We start from the raw sequence: 20,406 nt of genomic DNA, 5'->3' as shown, positions 1-20,406 counted from the left end.
CGTATGACCAGGTCCCCCGGGTGATACTGTGGGAGGTGCTGCGGGAGTATGGGGTGAGGGGGTCACTTCTGAGGGCCATCCAATCCCTGTACACCCAAAGCGAGAGTTGTGTCCGGATAATAGGCAGTAAGTCGGACTCGTTCCCAGTTAATGTTGGCCTCCGCCAGGACTGCGCTTTATCACCAATCCTGTTTGTAATTTTCATGGACAGGATATCGAGGCGTAGTGCTTAGAGGAGAGGGGTTGCAGTTCGGTGGCCTGAGGATCTCATTGCTGCTCTTTGCAGATGACGTGGTCCTGATGGTTCATCGGTCTGTGACCTTCAGCAGTCACTGGATCGGTTTGCAGTGTGAAGCGGTTGGGATGATGATCAGCACCTTAAAATCTGAGGCCATGGCTCTCAGCAGGAAACCGGTGGATTGCCTACTCCGGGTAGGGAATGAGCCCTTACACCAAGTGAAGGAGTTCAAGTACCTTGGGGTCTTGTTTGCAAGTGAGGGCACGATGGAGCGAGAGATTCGCCGGAGAATTGGAGCAGCGGGGGCGGTATTACATTCGCTTTTCCGCACCGTTGTGATGAAAAGAGAGCTGAGTCAGAAGGCAAAGCTCTCGATCTACCGGTCGATCTTCGACTCGGAATACAGTCGCCGCTTTGCGTTGAAAGGAGCCAGTTGAGGTGGTTCGGGCATCTAGTAAGGATGCCACCTGGCCGCCTCCCTAGGGAGGTGTTCCAGGCACGTCCAGCTGGGAGGAGACCCCGGGGAAGACCAGGACTCGGTGGAGAGATTATATCTCCTCACTGGCCTGGGAATGCCTCGGGATCCCCCAGTTGGAGCTGGCGGATGTGGCCCGGAGAAGGAAGTTTGGGGTTCCTTACTGGAGCTGCTGCCCCCGCGACCCGACCCCGGATAAGCGGTAGACGATGGATGGATGGATGGATGGATGTAACGTTATACTTTACCTTTCGCCCAATACACATTTTTACTGAATGGAGTCTGAACACACCTAATACAAGTGAATAGCACCTCCAATACCGGCTTCTAACAGCTAACGTTAACTAGCTGCTGAGTTCAGCAAGTTCATACAAATCAAATCAAATTTATTTGTATAGCCCAATATCACAAATTCTACATTTGTCTCAGTGTGCTTTACAGACTGTACAGGTTACGACATCCTCTGTCCCTTAGACCCTCGCATCGCACAAGGAAAAACTTCCTAAAAGAAACCCCAAAATTAAAGGGGGAAAAATGGAAGAAACCTCAAGGAGAGCAACTGAGGAGGGATCCCTCTCCCAGGACGGACAGACGTGCAATAGATGTCGTGTGTACAGGATAAACAACATAGTACAAATACAACATTTGACAGAAATTGGATGAATCCAGGAAAATGTCAATAAGGCTTCCCGGTGTCCAGCAGGACCAGGTCAGCAGGCACTGTCACGATTCATGATCCTGACGTAACTTATCAGTGGCAACCTGCCACATGAGAGACAGACACTCCGGGGTATCATCGAGTTAGTAACAACAAACTACTTCTCCTTAGTAATGAAATTGTCTTTAGGTTTAAGAGCTGGAGAATAGATGGTTGTCCACACACAAGTATACAGTAGGAAAAAAGAGCACTTGGCACTAACTTCATAAAATGCAAAGCCTCTCCTGTGGATGCTTCAGTTGAAATGACTGTACTGAGTTCTATCCTCACATAACCACACCCTCACATGCTAATAATCAGCCTCATTCTATTCTCATTCTTGTAAAAGGAAACATTCTAAAAAGTACAACAGAGTCTGAGGCACTGAGGAAACTAATGATGGTCAGCAAAAATCCTGATATACAGTTAAAGTAGAAGTGCTGTGTCAGCATGGCTCCCGATTCAGTAATCATTCTTGACACTCATGTTCTGTCTGTTAAAGACATTTATACTGTTGGCCTCCTCGTCTCCAGGCAAAAGCAATAAATCTGGGAATTGTTATTATCTATGAAATATAATAAAAACACAATAACAAAAGTAAATGTCAGTAGCTGCAAAAATGACAGATTAAATGTTCATAGGGGGGCTGCAGCACTGCAGTCTGTGAATGTACTGTGTGTAGAAACTTGTGGTAACATGCCATCACTGTCCAATGTCAACCATACAAAGTGCAACTAATATTTGTAAAGTAGACACAATACATTTAATATATATGTATAAATCATTCAGTTGCATGAGAAAATCTACAAATTAAACTATAGGTTATGTATATAAAGGGAAGAGGCCCCAGATTAAAAGTCTATTTGAGTCAAGTGTCTATGATAATAGAACAGCAGAAAGCTTGTGACACAAAATTCGGAGAAAGCCTTGTTGGACATTTTGTAAGGCACTTCTGAAACTTCAGCCGCAGGCTTCAATATCTGATCAACAGCTAAAAATGCTACCTGTGCAACACTAGTCAAGCTTTATCTTGTATTGCAAAACACTCTGTGAAAACGGATAAAGAGTTATGATGATGATATGTAGTTATTGAAGAGTCACTTGACACTTCTTTTCATTAGAATATGTCATGGAGTCCATTCCACAACAAAACAAAGGAAGTAAAGCAACAAAGAGAGCGTGAACAGTCTGTCCTCACGAGGAAACATCTGTATGGTTATGTTTACCTGACATGGCCCTATAATGCCCATGGGAATTATGAGTGCTGTCTGTAAGGAGGTGCAAGTTCTGTGATGTTGTTACAGCACTGAGCTGTGTGAAGTCTGAGAAATTGAAGTGATGTCACTTGAGTCAGCATCAGTTCAGCAGACGACAAGTTTGAAAAAAGAAAACTCTACAACTGATGACTGAATGTATCATACCATCTTTAGTGTAGAGGGAGATTTCAACCTTCCTCTCCTCTGCTCCCAACAGAGCTTTAGCCATCTGGGCCACCGCTGGCCTCTTGGTGTGCGGTCCATACAGGAAGCTGCAGGTGCAGGGCTTCTGCATGACCTCGGCCCGGCTGTAACCGCACATCCCACAGAAGGCGTCATTACAGAAGATGATGGCACAGTTCTCCACCTGTGCATTGGCGATGATAAACTTTCGATCTGTGGAGGAAGAAGAAAGAGAAGAAAGGACAGATGAGGAGGACAAAAACACTTAGCACACCCACACACGTAATGAGAACACGCATTCATACTGACCTCCTTTAAGAGGACTCTGTCAGAAACATTGAGGGGACAAAGTGTCTAAACAGTGTAAACTCAGTTCTAAGGTTAAACAATCCAGTTTTTACAATAATGGTGCAACTTGCTGACGCAGTTATTATGACATATTGAGCACTAACATGACATTTTACCAGGTGCAGACTCTCGCATGAAGTGTTGTAAAGATTCAGGAAAATTCCCTTCCTGAGGAAATCTGAGGTAATAAAGGTTTTAGTACAAATCTTTAGAGATTTAAAGTTACCATGTGTAGATTTTGGTTGTAATTTTGTAATCTTATTATTATTATTATTATGAAGTTTTTGTTTGTAGGATACAATCCCAGTGGAAATTGGTGCATTCTAAGAGCTGTAAGAGCTACTTTAACTATCTACGCCCACTCACATCCAACACTGTCATTTTTAGTACCGGCACCAGACAGCACGAGATTATGGAATTCTTCAAAGCCTACAAATATTAAATATATATTAACAATGTTTTGTATTAAAGTCAAGGTTTTGGCATAAATGGCATCTATCTGTCTAACACTGTAGTCCAATCTAGAATCTAGACACATAATTTTGAACCAAAATGAAAGCAACTTTGAATGCTTCTCTGCGAGTCAACATCTCAGCCATCCCACTAACACACCAAGTGTCTCACTGAGGGTAAGCACAATATTTATTTTAGTCCTTACAGATGACAGTGGCATAATTCATATTTACAGCCCACTAGGCTATATTTATTCTCCTCGTCATGTTGTATTTTTTTGTCATATATGGTTTAACGATCAGAAGCGGGCCTTAAAAGCTTGCAGAGAATTTCAGAGCAGAGGGATTGCCTCCACATGTTTCTCAATATGGCGACAGCGGAGCCGGGGCTAGCAGCTAACAGCGCTAACAGCACCAGAAAGTGCTGACCACTTGTTTGAACAACCACAGAGGACGTCTTTATTATGTTCAACATAGCAATTCTATGTAGGCCACTGACTGAAGCAATAACACACAGTTATGGGAGCTCCGAGGGGCTGGATTGTTTACAGCATGTGCTAATTATTTTTGACACAACAAATAATAACAAATAATACTACTAATTCAGAAAAACAACATTCAATAATCCCAGGCTAATATGCTACATAACTGAAATGCACATCACTAAATGTTTAGCGTTATACACCAATGCTAGCACAATTAATTCTGTATTATTAGAATGAACAAAAAAATGCATACAAAGAGTTTACAACAACAAGCATGAACAAACAATCACAATCACAACAGAAATCTGTGGATTTACAAATGACTGTAGCTGTGAGCCAACACATCTGCACTACGAGCTACAGTTGAATAAGGTACGTTACATAGTCCTGCTAGCTAGTAGCTGCCTGCCAGCTGTAGCTAGCCCGGGTCGCACAGCACAAGACAAGAGTAATGTTAGCATACTTTCAGTGTGTCAGGTAAATAAATCCTGATTTGTATTAATCCACACTGGAAAGACTATCATATGTATTTGTCTACCTCAATCAATATATTACGACACTACGAATATGTTTCTGCACTATTATGTATTTTCTGCACAATTATGTATTTTATGCACTGAATGTATTACAAACATAATAGGGGCACTTCCCCTTTAAGAGTAACAGGTCAACAAACCATCACTTCCTGACTGCTGACGGAGGAGCGTGTGGGCCGCCAAACTGGGACCAATGAGGAGAAGGTCAACGCCTACTCCATGTATTAGATGAGATGTTTACAACCCTTTGTGCACACTTGAAGCGGAACCGTCAGACAGTTAACTGGGGTTTTTAGAGCGTTCAGTCTGTGGAAACGGCAAAGTGAAAAGTGTCCTCAGCTGAGAGTATTTTCTATGTTTGACTTATCACGTTAAATAAATATATCGATTGAACTAGAGGATTGCTGTTTTGATTCGACATTCAAGCTCCGAGTTCTTCAGCTTTTTCCAACCCTTTAATTGGCGTCCCTGGGTGGGCATCCAGAAAGGAGAAGTGAAGAACGATCGCCAAGTATCGTTGACTGGTATTCATTGCACGTGCAAAAGATCAGGTGAGAGTGAACACCGGTTAAAACAAATATTCACTACAGGTAGATTAGGAAAATTTATTAATGAATGCCAGCAACAATGTTCGACGGTCATAGCTAATACAACTGCTGTTAAACGATAGAAAGCAATCCTGAATGTTGAAATGCATGTGATAAGAGCAAGCATTGAAGATATTAATTGTGTTTCACGATATTAATCACTAAAAAGCCTACGGAGGGTTCCAGCGAAGATCTGGTTAGGGCAGGACAAGCTCATATTAATCACTAAAAAGCCTACGGAGGGTTCCAGCGAAGTTCTGGTTAGAGTTCACGGGGAGCTCATACTTAATCAAAGAAAGCCCGTAATGGGTGTCCGGTCTGGTACCGGATAAAGCTTACGGTAAGCTTGCATTGATGTAGTTTAATACGAAAACACCTAAGGAAGGTAGCTAAGAAAGCTTAGTTAGTTTAATGTTAAAGAAGTCCTATGGAAGGCAGATAGGTATAGTTTAATTAAAAGACTTAAGGGAAGCGTGGCTTAGAAGCCAGTGTTGTTTACCAAAGGAGGATAGTGATTATAATCCTGAATTACGTGAGAACCGATGACGATCGCCTCATAGTCTCAGATGTTGTATATCATCTCCTTTGGGGCAAGCATAGTGTAAAACATGTTAAGATTTGTTGTATTGTTGTATTGTTGTATTGTTGTGAGTAAAGTGTGTTTAAAGCAGGCCTAAGGCGAGGCTAAGCTAGCGCTGATATTTAGCTAATGCATTGGAGTTTGTAAAACGGGTGAAAACTGTTCAAACTGACTGGTAGACGGTTGTGAAATCAAAGAGAACCGTGGAGTGTGTGAGTGTGTGTGTGTGAAGTAGTTTTGAGTTGGAAAAACGTGAAAGCAGGAGACGTTTTTGTGAGAGGCCTCTGAGATTAGGACCAGCTAACTGTGGCCAAGTGATGCTGGGTCGCTAATTCCGCCTACTTGATGTTACGAGGCATGAGAAAGTAAATTGTGATAAACTAAACCTTGAAACTTGTGCTGGAGCAGTGTGTGTGGAAATAAAATGCATATGTGATGTAGTGACCGAGTGATTAAACCAAAGATGCGAGTTTTCTCCAAACTAGAAGGAGAGAAAATTTAGAACAAAGAAACCTCCATTTTCTATCCTTCTTCATCCGGTGGGAATTCAAAAAAAAACCCACATCCGGTTGAGAGCTAAATGCCTCAGGTGGACAAAATTGAGACTACAACTAAAAGTTTATAGAAACTTTACAAAATTTAAACACCTCCACCTGTAGGACGGCAATTAAAGCGCACCTAAATTTAAAAATCGTGCAATAGAAATTCAAGGATAGAGTAGATGGACTTTTGAATTAAGACATTCTTGATTAATTTTTCTCTGAGTGACCAATTGAACATTTATTTTTTCAGTAAATTTCTCGGTTCATTAATTTTTATTACAGTTTTATATCTTTTGATTAAAAATATTTTTGCACATTACAGTTTTTAGATCTTTTGATTAAAAAATATTTTTTGCAAATTGACATTTGTTTAAAAAATAGAAACGTTTTGATTAACATTTTTCTAATCAACAATTCATTACATTTTTTATTGCAATTTTCATTAGATTTTCAGATTAACATTTTGTTCACTAACATTGATTAATTGAACATTTATTTTGATTAAAACGTCGCTTTCATTTATTTTTAGACAAAATATTAGAAAACAAAAAGAGATACTTTGATTAACATTCATTATTTTAGTTTTTGAGCTAAAGTTTGTTTTTGTTTAACCCAATTTTAATATTACAAATTTGTTTTTAGATTAACATTTTTAGGAAATCCAGAAATTTAATACATTTATGTTTTATCAAATTTTGTTTTGTTTAAACCATTTTATTAAAGTTAAACATTTTTTAACATCTTTAGAAATCCGGGATTTAACAAATAAACAACATTTGTCCCTTAGTGGGGTACTGCGTACATCAGTTACAATGGCGGACAAGGGGGACTCAAAACCAGTCAAGACTGTAACCACAGCGGACTTGAAAGTGACGATGTTCAAAAGGCTGGAAGCCTCCACTGAACCTACTGAAAGAAGGAAAGTCAGAGAAAAAATGGAAGAGCTGCTCCAGCTGTGGCAAACAAGAAAACTCATCTCAGAAGATGACAAGCCAGGTCTTACTGTAAAACAACGAAAAGCAGTTGTTGACTATGAAAACGGAGAATATCTGCAACATGCTACAGCCTGGGAGAAAGCGGGGAAAAAAGGATTCGGCACTGCATATAGAGCATTTCAGAAAGCTGAAAAGAGGAAGGCTCGTGCCACGAGTCTTCTTTTCCATCTTAAATATGTACCACCAAATGCGGAGGGTACAATCTGCGTGGTCAAGAAAGCGGGAGAGACAAAAGATGACAGCAAAGATCAGAAGACACACATCTCTCAAACTCCTCAGCTCTACCCAGATTTGTCCCAAGTGGCCGACACTCCGGCATACTTATCCAATAGCAATCCTTTCCCTTCCACTTCCATTCAAGCACCCGTGTACAAGGTGAGTGGAGGAGTTTTGGAACTCGAGGAAAATGAGAGAAGCGCACGTATGGGATCCGTGCTGAAACAACTCACAAAACTCTCAGACGAGGAACAGAGAATGGTGGAACATGGCATGAGGGAACACAGCATGAGGGAACACCGCATGAAAATGAAAGACAGAGGGTTCCAGAAGGATGTTCTCTCAACCCCAGTTCCAGCACACTTGCCCCACAGTATCTTGGAGGCTGCCCAGACCTCTCATCCTGTCCAATCACTATATCATCCCCAGTCACTTCCAAATTCCTCTGGAGGTCTGGAGAGCATGACCATGGACAAAGAAGCAAGACAAATGAGTGGAGATGGAACAAAGCAAAAGGGATCACAAGGAATGGCTGAGCTATTGACCCGAACAAACTATCATGACTACGTGGGACAGAGTGTGACACAAGGGATTGGATCATCAAGGGAGAAGGACTGGGGAGGTCAGAAGGGCGCATCACAAGCGGGAGGATTCCAAGGGGATGCAGAAAAGGATCCCAGCAGAAAGAACTCAGTTACAGAAGACGGCCGAACGAAATTAACCATACTGGAAGGAAGCATGACAGTGGCTGAAGAAGCCTCCATCGCCAGCAGAACCAGAAGACAGGATCAAGTAAGAAAGTTGCAGGCCCCCCTCATGACAACTCAAGGAGGGAACATGATATACCAACCATGGAGTCATCGAGACTTGGAGGGTTTGGTGTCCAAACTTCCTCCCCTCAGCGGCGGAGGACAAAAGTGGATTTCGGAATTTGAAAAGTATACTGCAGGAGACAGAGTGTGTGTGGGTGATTTGAGATGTGTCATCGCCAGACTGGAAGGAAGTCTGAAGGCGAGGGAAATTGACACTAAAACAGGATGCAGTGGGGCGGATGATGAACTGCCGTTCAATGCATGCAGGAATCACTGCTGGACTGCCCTGAGAGACACCTACCCCACCACTCGCAGCCTGACAGCTATGTCCAGCCTGAAGAAAGGAATTGAAGAAGACATGCATCTTTTCTTAAAAAGGAGCGAAGGCGTCTGGATAGACGGCACTGGAGAGAGACATGACTTCACCCCAGCAGTCACCATGCTATGGAGAAATGCAGTGATAAAGGCCCTGCCTCCTCGAGTTCGAGAACAACTGGAGGATGTGGTGGGACTAGACACAAAGTCTAATGAGGAATGGAGAGAATACCTTGTACACCACGACCTTAAGAACAGGAAAACAGAAGGAGATAAAAACGAAGAAGTGAATGCGCTTACCAAGAGATTGCTAAGGATGCAAGTGGCTGAAAAAGACAGCGAGGCTTCAAGGCTTAAGAGAGAGAAGAGACAAATGGTGATGGGTTCTCCAGCTGCAGTGGAATTCGAAGCAGAAGGGCAAGCGCAGCAACAGGCTGCACTGGAGGTCAGTGCTCAGCCCTATTACCCTACAGGGCCGGTCAAGGCTCATCCCTATAATAGAGAAGCCCAGTTTAGTGCTCCGCCTTACTACCCGACAGAGCCACGCGGAGAACAGTGGAGAGCGGGAGGAAATCGCTACAGAGCCAGAGTACAAGACCAGTCAACTAGGTGCTTTGGTTGTGGAGATCACAGCCATTGGCTCAAAGATTGCCCAAATTATCAAAGTGCTCAGTGGTACGGGCCCCCACAGTACATGCAGCGTGGGAGGGGACTCCCTAACAATAATAGAAGAGGAGGGAGAGGACAAAGAGGTTATGGGAGAGGTGGCAACCCACCAAACACCCATCAACTGCCCCTCTCTGCTTGAGGAGGAGCTGAAGCAAGATCTTTAGGTCCCATGGTCAAAAAAGCCAGAACAATGAACTGGCTCCCTACCAACATTGCCCGCATATGGAAATCAGACGACGAGACCATGTGGAAAATAACTCATCACAGTATGGATGTTGGCATCTTGGAACAACACGAACTGGAAAGGGATCATGGGAGAGAACACACCAACCATCCTGACACCGAAGAAACCCTAAAGACAGTACCACACTATCTGTGGGCTACTGGAGACTATGATGTAGGTTATGTACCTAATCATCAGGTCTCAGTCACTCTGAGACCTGGGCAGATGTCATGTTGGTTGCCACAATACAACCTCAAGAAGGAACAGATTGAAGGTATAGGAGCAACAATCACTGGACTTCTAGGTGCAGGAGTAATCAGACCCTCAAACTCCACCTGGAACACTCCTATTTTGCCAGTCCCAAAAGCAGGCAACAAAGGCTGGAGAATGGTTCATGATCTAAGAAGAATCAATTCAGCCACCGTTTCACAACACATCCCTGTACCAGACCCCTATGTGGCGCTACAAAATCTGAACCCTGAACACAAGTACTTCACTGTGATAGACTTGGCAAACGCTTTCTTTTGTTTACCATTGGATCCTGAAGTACAGGACCTGTTTGCATTCACATACAGAGGACAGAGATACACCTACAACAGAATGCCACAAGGGTACAAAGATAGCCCAGGGTTGTTCAATCAAGCGCTGAAAAAGGATTTAACCATGTTACACCTACCACAGGGTGTAACTCTGATCCAGTACGTTGACGACTTGCTGCTCGCAGGTACTACTGCTGAGTCGTGTCTAGAAGCTACAGCTGATCTCCTCGCACTACTTGCTAGAGCAGGATACAAGGTGAAGAAGGAGAAAACACAAGTCGCTAGAAGATCAGTCACCTTCTTAGGAAGACTAATTTCTGCAAACAGTCTGACCTTAACCAATGCACAAAGGACCTCAATCCTGTCACATGGCAAACCAAAGACTGTACAACACATGCTAGCATTTCTCGGTCTGACGGGTTATAGCAGAACTCATGTACCAGAGTACGTCAATCTGACCCAACCTCTCAGAGACATGCTTGCGGAAGCAGGAAACAGAAACCTCACCGCTGAACTTATCTGGACCATAGAAGGCGAGGAAGCCTTCACCAAGACCAAGCAAGCCTTGGGACAAGCTGCCCATCTCTGCTCCCCAGACTACAATGCGGACTTTCATTTGGATGTTTCTGAAACAGAAGGGATGGTAAATGGTGTTCTGTTCCAGAAAAAAGGGGGAGAGAGACATGTACTGATGTACCACAGCTCAAAATTGGACAGTGTGGAGCTAGGACAAACAGGTTGTGCAAGACATTTGGCTGCATTGGCAAAGACAATCAAGAAGACGGCACACGTGGTGATGTGCCATCCACTCAAAGTAAACACTACGCATGGAGTAGTGGCTTTTCTAAACTCACAAGCTTTCACTTTTTCACCAGTCAGGAAAATACAAATTGAAGAAGTGCTGACTAAACCACACATCACATATGTGGCAGAGACAATTAACATGGCAACAGGACTGAATTCAAAAAACCACGACGCTCATGACTGTGCATTCGTCTCACAACAAGACCTCAAGATAAGGTCAAATTTGGAAGCAGAGCCACTTCAAGATCCAGAGCAAACTATATATAGTGACGGCTGTTGCTATAAAGGAGAAGAAGGAAATGTGGCTTCTTATGCTGTGGTGCAACAAAATGGAAAAGAGATAATAACATTGGAAGCTTGCATCATTTCACAACCAGCCTCTGCGCAACTAGCAGAAATAGTTGCGTTAACACAAGCGTTAAAACATGGAGAAGGCAAGAGAGTAAACATATACACAGACTCAGCCTATGCTCATGGAGCAGTCCACATTGACGGACCTCAGTGGATCAGAAGAGGTTTTTTGACTTCATCCAAAACTCCTGTTAGACATACTGAAGCCTTAAAAGCCCTACTAAAAGCTGTACTACTGCCATCACAGGTTGCTGTAATAAAGTGCAAAGGCCATCAGAAAACAGATACAGCAGTAGCAAAAGGCAATGACGCAGCAGATAAGGCAGCTAAACTAGCAGGCGGCTACATACAGCAAATGATTTGTCTAAACAGTGAGAGAGAAGGAGAGCTGACTTTGGAGAGCATTAAAGAAATGCAGAAACTAGCAGGTCCATATGAACAAACGCAATGGGTTCAAAAGGGTGCCGCCCATACAGAAGGACTGTGGAGAGCACATGATGGCAGGCTAGTGGCACCAGCTAAGTTATGCCACATGCTGATAAAACAAGCCCATGGCCCCACACATGTTGGAAAATTAAGAACAACAAGAGATGTCGAGGTACAATGGTGGCATCCATACATGAAAGAGATGGTGGAAAATTTTGTGACAGAGTGTGACACCTGCAACAATTTTAATGACAAACGAACATACAAGTGTCCAATGGGTCGGTTTCCAGTTCCAGATGCTCCATTTAAGGAGATATGTATTGACTATACTGACATGGGAGCAGACAATGTTGTGAGAGGATACAGATATATCCTGGTGATGGTTGATCGTTTCACCAGGTGGATTGAAGCCATCCCCTGTAAAAAAGAGGATGCCAACTCTGTAATCAAATGGTTACAGAAGGAACTCATACCAAGGTATGGAGTGCCACGCTGTATAAGATCAGATAATGGAACACACTTTACCAGCCACAAGCTTGCAGAAGTAGAACAATATTTCGGCATAACACACACTTTTGGCTCAGTCTACCATCCGGCATCCCAGGGTCTGGTAGAGCGTGCAAATCAAACACTCAAAAGAAAAATTGCTAAAGCATGTTATGGTAACAAGCTAAAATGGGTAGATGCTTTACCCTTGGCACTCATGTCCATGAGATCCTCACAAAGTAATCAAACACATTTGTCATTTGTATGAGCTGTTAACAGGGAGACCGATGCCTGGCCCTCCAAGAGAAGGAGGGCATGGACCTGTTTTAGATCTATGGCAAATTGAAGTAGATGAATATGTCAGGGAATTGACTAAAATCATTAGCGTTTTGTCTACACAGGTGCAAGCAGCAGCAGAGGTACCTAAGGAACCACCAGAGACTCCTGTTGGACCAGGTGATTGGGTAAGGCTCAAGGTCCACAAAAGAAAGTGGTCTGAACCTAGGTGGACGGGACCGTGGGAGGTGATAGAACGCACTTCACACGCGCTCCGAGTAAAAGGTAAAACAGGAGCTAATTGGCACCACCTCACACATTGTGTACCCGCACTGGCGCCTGCTCGCACTCTGGCAGAAGTTAGACAAGATCTGAGCCTGTCAGAACAAAACGCTAATGAATAATATAGTGTGAGTCTAGAAAAAGCATCAGAGGACAAATTGTCTTTAGATTACCCCCACTTTACACCTGTTACGACAACGTGCAGGTTCGTTTAAGCAAGCCGATAAAACCAGCCAACATTAAGCGAAATAGACAAGATAATGAAAAAGAATATCACTCTGTGGGGAAGCACTTCGGTGATAGCCGGGATAGCACTGCTTGCTGTCCTTATAGTACTCCCCTTGACATGGGGGGAGTTTGACCCGCATGAATCAAGTAAAGAACCAGATAATCTAACAACTAACCAATTCCAAAATGAAACTTCACCCCCTAACAACCTACGCATGAAACGCATGAAACGGGACAAAACCGTAGATATTAACAAAGAGGGAATTACTGTTACAGTAGAGGAAGGCAAGATCACCTCGTTTGAATTTGATGTAAACACCATGAAGTCTGTTAATGCTTTCCAATGGAGCACACAATGCGATTCCAATAAAGCCAAGTATCTATGTACAGCTCCCTGTTATTTTGGCGATGTATTTTCACACTCGAACGGAGGATGGATTAATCTAGACCATCGTTTGGTTGAAAAATGGAGAATCATAAAACGAAGCCCATGTCAGTGCGGTGTGAAAGAACCACCAAATACTAACCCTGATCCAAGAACTTTGCCTGGTAATGGTCATCCGACAAATTGTAACCCTGTGGTCATCACGATCTTCAATCCCGATTCCACTGATTCTGGCCTGTACTATTTAGGTATATCAAAGAATCCTAAAGACCCACTTTTCAGCTTCACGTTAAGGGTAATCGAGCCTAGGAAGACACCCTATATATTGCATGCTGATTTGGAAAAGAAAAGAACGAAAGTGACTTATCTGAATGTCAACAGTCTTAAAGATACAATGGCAGCGGAGACAGGATATCAAGAGAAAAATGCATGGTTGGATTGGGTGAGATATTCGGCTGCACATAATTATCAGCCAAACTGTGTTGCATGTGCCACGGCTAGACCTAGTTTAGCAACTGTGCCATTCCCATTGAATCTGAGGAAAGACCCAACAGGTATTAAGTGCATGCTCGCATTGTACACATCTCTTGAACCAAACGGCTGCAAATCATTAGCATTGTTGTATCCAGTGACTAGAAAGGACATCATTCCACCCCCATTCAGAGCCTACGAGGGCGATTATGAGTGCATCAGGAGAACCAAGGGTACAGGCACTGAGGTAGGACATTTTAAAGGGTGTAATTCTACCATAGAGGTCACCCCACAAGGGATAGTCCTGGAAACACCTATATCATTCATGTTATATGCCAGAGCTGATGTATGGTGGTATTGTGGTACACATATCCTGTATCCAAATCTACCAGCAGACTGGGTAGGTACCTGTGCATTAGTGCAGTTGGTAATGCCTTTCTACATAATGCCATTTACTCCAGAAGAACTTACTGATCTGGCTAATGGAGAGACTCCCAAGAGTCGAGTTAAACGTTCTGCTCCCGGTGGAAGTTTCAGCTCCACAATTTACATAGACTCCATAGGAGTACCACGAGGTGTGCCCAATGAATTCAAAGCTAGAAATCCAGTATTTGCGGGTCTGGAGTCCATTTTCGCTCAGGTCACTATCAACAAAAATGTAGATTGGATTAATTACATTTATTACAACCAGCAGAGATTTGTGAACTTCACCAGAGATGCTCTCACTGGGGTGCATGAGCAGTTAGGGCGGACTAGCCTGATGACTCAACAGAACAGAATTGCATTAGACATGTTGCTAGCTGAAAAAGGGGGTGTCTGTAAATTGTTTGGATCTATGTGTTGTACTTTCATCCCAAATAACACAGCTCCTGATGGATCCTTTACCAGAGCTTTGAAGGGACTTGACAGACTGAGCAAAGAGCTAGCATCAAACAGTGGGGTAGAGAATTACTTCACAGACTCCCTGGAGCGTTGGTTTGGTCAGTATAAGATGTTGGTATTGTTCATACCGATAATGATAGGCATAATAATCCTATGTGGATGCTGTGGCATTCCATGTATCCACACCCTGACCACTAGATTGATCACCACTGCCCTGAGCAAAGAGAAAGAAACTGAGAAAGGTCAGTTTTTTATGCAAGAGCAAACCAAGTTACTCATAGACTATGATATAGAGCAGGAACACGAAAACCAGGAAGATAATTTCGTGTGAATAACTCTACAAAGTGTTTTTTGCTGCCATACCGAAGCCACTGACTTATTGTAGCTACAGTCTTTTATTGTAGTCACAGTCTCTCAGTCGTATACAGATATTACAGTCTTATACAGACATTAAAAGTTTACTAATATTTACAGTCTTTTACTGATGTTAATGTTTACTGATATTTACAGTCTTTTACTGGAAGTGTTTTTTATTATACTGAAGCTAATTGTCTTTATGCTGGAATAAAAAGTGAGGTTCTTTGTTATTATACTGAAGGTGTTCTTTAGTACAGTTGATGTTTTATACAGAAGGTATTCTTTATTAAAGTTGATGTTTTCTACCAAAGGTACTTTTTATGACTGGAATAAAAACAAGTGCAATATGAATGTATTCTTGTATACCATATGCTGAATTTGTACACCACTCGGTGCCTTATATTTACTGGAGATTATACACACCATAAATGGTGTGTAAAGGGGGAATTGTCAGGTAAATAAATCCTGATTTGTATTAATCCACACTGGAAAGACTATCATATGTATTTGTCTACCTCAATCAATATATTACGACACTACGAATATGTTTCTGCACTATTATGTATTTTCTGCACAATTATGTTTTTTCAACCCTTTAATCTCCATATTAAAATAGACGAGATTCTAAGCTTTCCAAAACCCCCCCCAAAAATTAATTTTTCAGAGTTCAAAAATGTCCATGTACAGGCGCGATAAAACACCTGCTGGGCCCGCCGGCGGGCCCGCACACTCTATGGCAATGCAAGTAGTCGCCAGTAGCTTGTAGTCAGTAGTCAATCCATCCCCTTTGTTCCAGAAATATAGAAGATTGTGGGTGGATTGTCATGATATTTGCTACATTCAAGGTCTAGGACACACTCAACCAAGCATGAATGTGGTAATATCTGCCTTGCTGCTTAAATGAAGATGTGAAAACTTGAACATAAGTCAACTCCCTGAAACTAATGTTGGGGGGCGGGTAGAATGAAAAGCAGAGTGAGCACAAAGAACCAAAACACAAAGTGAAATGATGTTTCACATCACTTAAACTGCTGCTGCCTGCTTGTTATTTACTCCCTCTTCCCCTCCTGCTTGGTTTATTATCTGTCAATATCTACCATATGTTTCTATAGGCTTGTCTCTTGAAATTATGTACTTTTCATATCTCAGTGATTAATGTCTGCAGCTTGTATATCCCTAGGGGTTTGATCGCTCTCCCTGCTGAATCTTTAGCACGCTAAAGCATTTTGGTTATACAGAAACTGTGCCACCAAAAACATACTGTTGAAAGAGCAATTATGTTTACTATATGAGAGCATATCTGACTTGAGAATTGAAAAAACAGTCAATATGACATATGCTGAAAACGGCGTGCAATATTGTACTCTTAAAACTTCACCCAACTGCACAAGCTCAAATATACTTAATCATGAGTTGATACAGCCAAATTCATGTGGATGGAATTCTCATCTACAAATATTAGATGCTGCAGAACCAGCTAGGCAATACAACACAAAAGTCAAAGTGGAGGAGACCTTTCGACAAGAAGAAGGGTCTACAGCCATGTTAATGACTCTTTTAGGCTGTACTTAAACTATCAATAAGTAATATGTGCATACTTGCTCAAGCATTGTTCTTGTCCATGACAAGGTAGAGGATGCTGGTGACCGAGCTACAGCAAAACACAGGTAGGCCACAAGATGAAAGCAGGAAAAGCTGTATGTGATATTTTTTTTGTCAGAACGTTCACAGTGCCCGCAGTGCATATTAAAAAAATAGCACTAGTCACCATGGAGCACCATCTAAAATGTGTTGATGTCCTTTTTGAATCAATAAAATTTGCATCATTTTTCATTTTAAAATGACAATATTGAATATAACATTTGAAAAACTAAAATGTTTTATGTATATATGAACTCTGACCCTGTCTGGGGTCAGAGTTCAATTTCGCACGCAAGCCAAATCCCTATTAGCTGAGACAAGCTACAAAGTTGTTAAGAGTTTTTCACTCAGGTGAAATAGTTGGAGTTTAGGAGTTGCACATAACTGGTTTTTGCTGATTGTAGCAGGTATTGCAGCTACAGTCGCTTACACAAAATGTGATTGAGGCAGCTTTTTCCTTCCCTCTCTTTTGGCAAAGTTGAATGTTGTGAACATGTCACAGGAGACCTAACTCCAACATATCTAAAATAAGATCTTTCAAATTTGAGACTTGAGATCAAAGTTGGATTTGACCGCAGCTGACCCACCTCTTGTCATTCTCCCGTCTCTGGAAAGCCTTCCAACCCTGTAGCTGCTCTATCTCCCCTGTGACAGCAGCCAGGAGTGGCTGCAGTAATCCAGTTAGAGGAAATTTGCTCACTCTAAATAGCAGCCACAGAGATTATTCCTCTGGGTAAAATGGCACTGTGCGGATTTGTGTGTGTGCGTGTGTGAGAGTGCGCTGCGGCATGTGTGTGCAGGTCTCGAGGGAACATGCAATGTAATCACAGGAGGCGATTACCTGTGTGCGTGTGCGTGTGTGTGTGTGTGTGTGAGAACGTATGCACTAAAATAAAATGACTGCTTCAAAGATTGGAGAGGCTACAACACCAAACAAATCCATCTGATCAACACTTTGTGTCTAAAGTAAACTTCTGTTTGCATTTAGGTTTCAAACTTTACTTTGAACATCATCACATTGATTCATGGATATAACTGATTGTCTCTGAATCCCAGTTACATAAGATGTGTTGTGTGCATGAATATCACACAGCCCTTCTTTTTGACACCAGCATAACTTTTCTGGGAATTTCAGAGTTCACAATATTGTCATACAGACAGAAATTGGAGAACACAACAGTGTTTGTGGGAGGCGTCTGCAACTGGTTCAAACAGTGGACATCAAATGATAGCTTAAATAGCCGCAGCAGATCTGTCTGTGTCTGTGTTATATTGTGATACTTACCTGTTCTCTCTTGTTTCAGTTGTTTCTACTTCCTACCCCCAGGTGTTCCCAATCTGTTCGTTAGTGTCTCCACCTGTGTCTCGTTGTCCCCTCCCACTTCCTGGTGTATATAGTCTGACAACGAGGGACAAACAAAACACAGTTTGTCTTCGTACATTCATGTCAAGAGGTCCAGTGTTATTCCTGTGTGTTTGATTCCCCAGCTTCCTCAATCCTGCTTCTGCTTGGCAGAGTACCTACCTGTGTATCGAACCTGTTTCTGTGACCCAACTCTGCCCCTGAATGATCTCTGTATGTTTTACTGCATGCACGTGTACCAACTCTACTGTCAAATTTCAGTAAAGACTGTTTTCATTTACTTCGTTATGTCCTGCTATTGAGTCCCACCCTCTGTACCGTGATTGTACCATTACAACCATATGCCATAACAGTTACCTTTATCCTACAGGATGCATTCTAGACTACATAATCAATGCTGTCCTGCATTCGGAGCCCATTACATTAAACACTGTGAACCCATAGATGTACTGTATTGTGAACTGCAAAAACATATGTTTGGATTTCAATGTACAGTATTTTGCCCTTACAATAATTCTCAAATCTTTGTGCAAACATTTGGTTTTCAGCACGTTGAAACACTGCTGACAAAAGAAAGAACATGTTTGATGTTATGCAGTTTTACAAGCACAAACATTGCTTAGCTTTATTTAATTGTTGTGTCAATAGCTGACTTATGGTCGCACCTGAAGGCTTTAGCTCCGGTCTTTTTTGCGTCATTATGGTACGGAATTACAATATGTAGGCCACATACTGTATGCTTACTGACTTGTGTGCAGGGTTCTCATTTTTCTTACAATGCAGCCCAGAGTTTCCAACCAACTTGTGAAATTGCTATGGTGCCTAATTTGCTAGCAAGCTAGAGCTGATGAAATCTGCCAGTGACAGTTGCCATTTTAGGCTGGCAAAATGAAAGCTCTTTGGCTAAAAATACGGAAAACTGCTTTGTCTACTTCTGTCTGAAATAAAGGACCCAACTTTTTTGTATTTTCGCTTTTCGACGGCAAGTCATAGTGCACGGCCATTTGCTGTTCTAAACACTTAAATATCTGCACTGAATTTGAGTAAAAAGAAAAGACAACATAAAGCTAAATGAACAATAAATCCAAGATAATTATTCACACGTACCAACCATCTCAGGTTCTCTGTGACCTCAAATGGCTCGACTAATTTTAGCTGCACAATTACACGGTTGTAACAAGCTTTCAGTCCGACCTGTTGCACTAATGGACTCAGCACTCTTACAGGAAGAGAACCCATCTGAATTCTTAATATCTTACAGATACACATTTCCAAATAAACATTAAAGAAACATACCAACCAGTATTAAAACAATATGTCAGTGGTTCTCACGAGAAGGATAAGACTTCTTACTTCCTTAACTTGTTTAGTGTTTATCCCTCATTCCTGTAAAACTAGAACACAAATAGCTTACAAACTTGTTTACAATAGAATGTATAGGCCAAATGTATGGAACTTCAAGTTGAAGTTAAACTCCATCCATCCATCGTCTACCGCTTATCTGGGTCGCGGGGGCAGCAGCTCCAGTAAGGAACCCCAAACTTCCCTTCTTGGGCTTGGTCACATCCGCTAGCTCCGACTGGGGGAATCCAGTGAGGAGATATAATCTCTCCACCAAGTCCTGGGTCTTCCCCGGGGTCTCCTCCCAGCTGGACGTGCCTGGAACACCTCCATAGGGAGGCGCCCAGGTGGCATCCTTACACGAACCACCTCAACTGGTTCTTTTCTACGCAAAGAAGTTAAACTGTTAAATGTATTTTTTTTATTTCCTACCTGATATCAATTGGTAAAGAGGGACTGGAGTAAGATTACTGCGTACACAACTGCCAAAACAAACAAACAGATTTTGATTAAAACACTGGCTTCGCCAGTAACTTGCCACATCATGCTAAGAAATGCTACAAAATCAGCGATTTGTCTATAAAAATGTACGCCTCACTCTTCCCACCTCCACCAGCACTACTTAGCAACATCTGGATTTATTTTGCGTTTACTCCTAGTGGGTGCATAAATGTCAGTTATTTTCAGTTTGCACAAATAAAGGCCTTGAATCATGATTTCAGAAAATGTGGTTTTCTGTCATGTTCTCCTGTGTATTATTACTTTGGGGTCCTTTCTCTGAGTGAATCCGAGCGCTATTTTTGAAATCAAATAACAAACAAGCTCTCGGTTGTGAAAGAAAAGTAAAAATCTCTCTGCAGACCTTTTTCTTACTTCAAGCTGTCGACTTTGATCTTAACTTTAATGTCTAATTTTTTTTTCTTTGTTCTCTTCCTTTCTGAACTTTTTCCTTTTTGGCTTCAATA

The 20,406-nt window shown here is 42.2% G+C and overlaps 1 protein-coding gene across 1 annotated transcript; it reads left to right on the top strand.

The window, feature by feature from the left end:
* Positions 1-7,191: 7,191 nt before the first annotated feature.
* On the top strand, positions 7,192-12,545 carry LOC115015101 (uncharacterized). The gene is made up of 4 exons (XM_029442262.1): positions 7,192-9,162; positions 9,257-9,392; positions 9,527-12,171; positions 12,495-12,545. The coding sequence occupies exons 1-4, from the start codon at positions 7,192-7,194 to the stop codon at positions 12,543-12,545; spliced, it is 4,803 nt and encodes a 1,600-aa protein (XP_029298122.1).
* Positions 12,546-20,406: the final 7,861 nt, after the last annotated feature.

This window comes from Cottoperca gobio, chromosome 10, assembly GCF_900634415.1.
Source record: "Cottoperca gobio chromosome 10, fCotGob3.1, whole genome shotgun sequence".
Classification (NCBI taxonomy): domain Eukaryota; kingdom Metazoa; phylum Chordata; class Actinopteri; order Perciformes; family Bovichtidae; genus Cottoperca; species Cottoperca gobio.
Note: the sequence above shows the minus strand (reverse complement) of the source record. Positions and strands in the feature narration are given on the sequence as shown.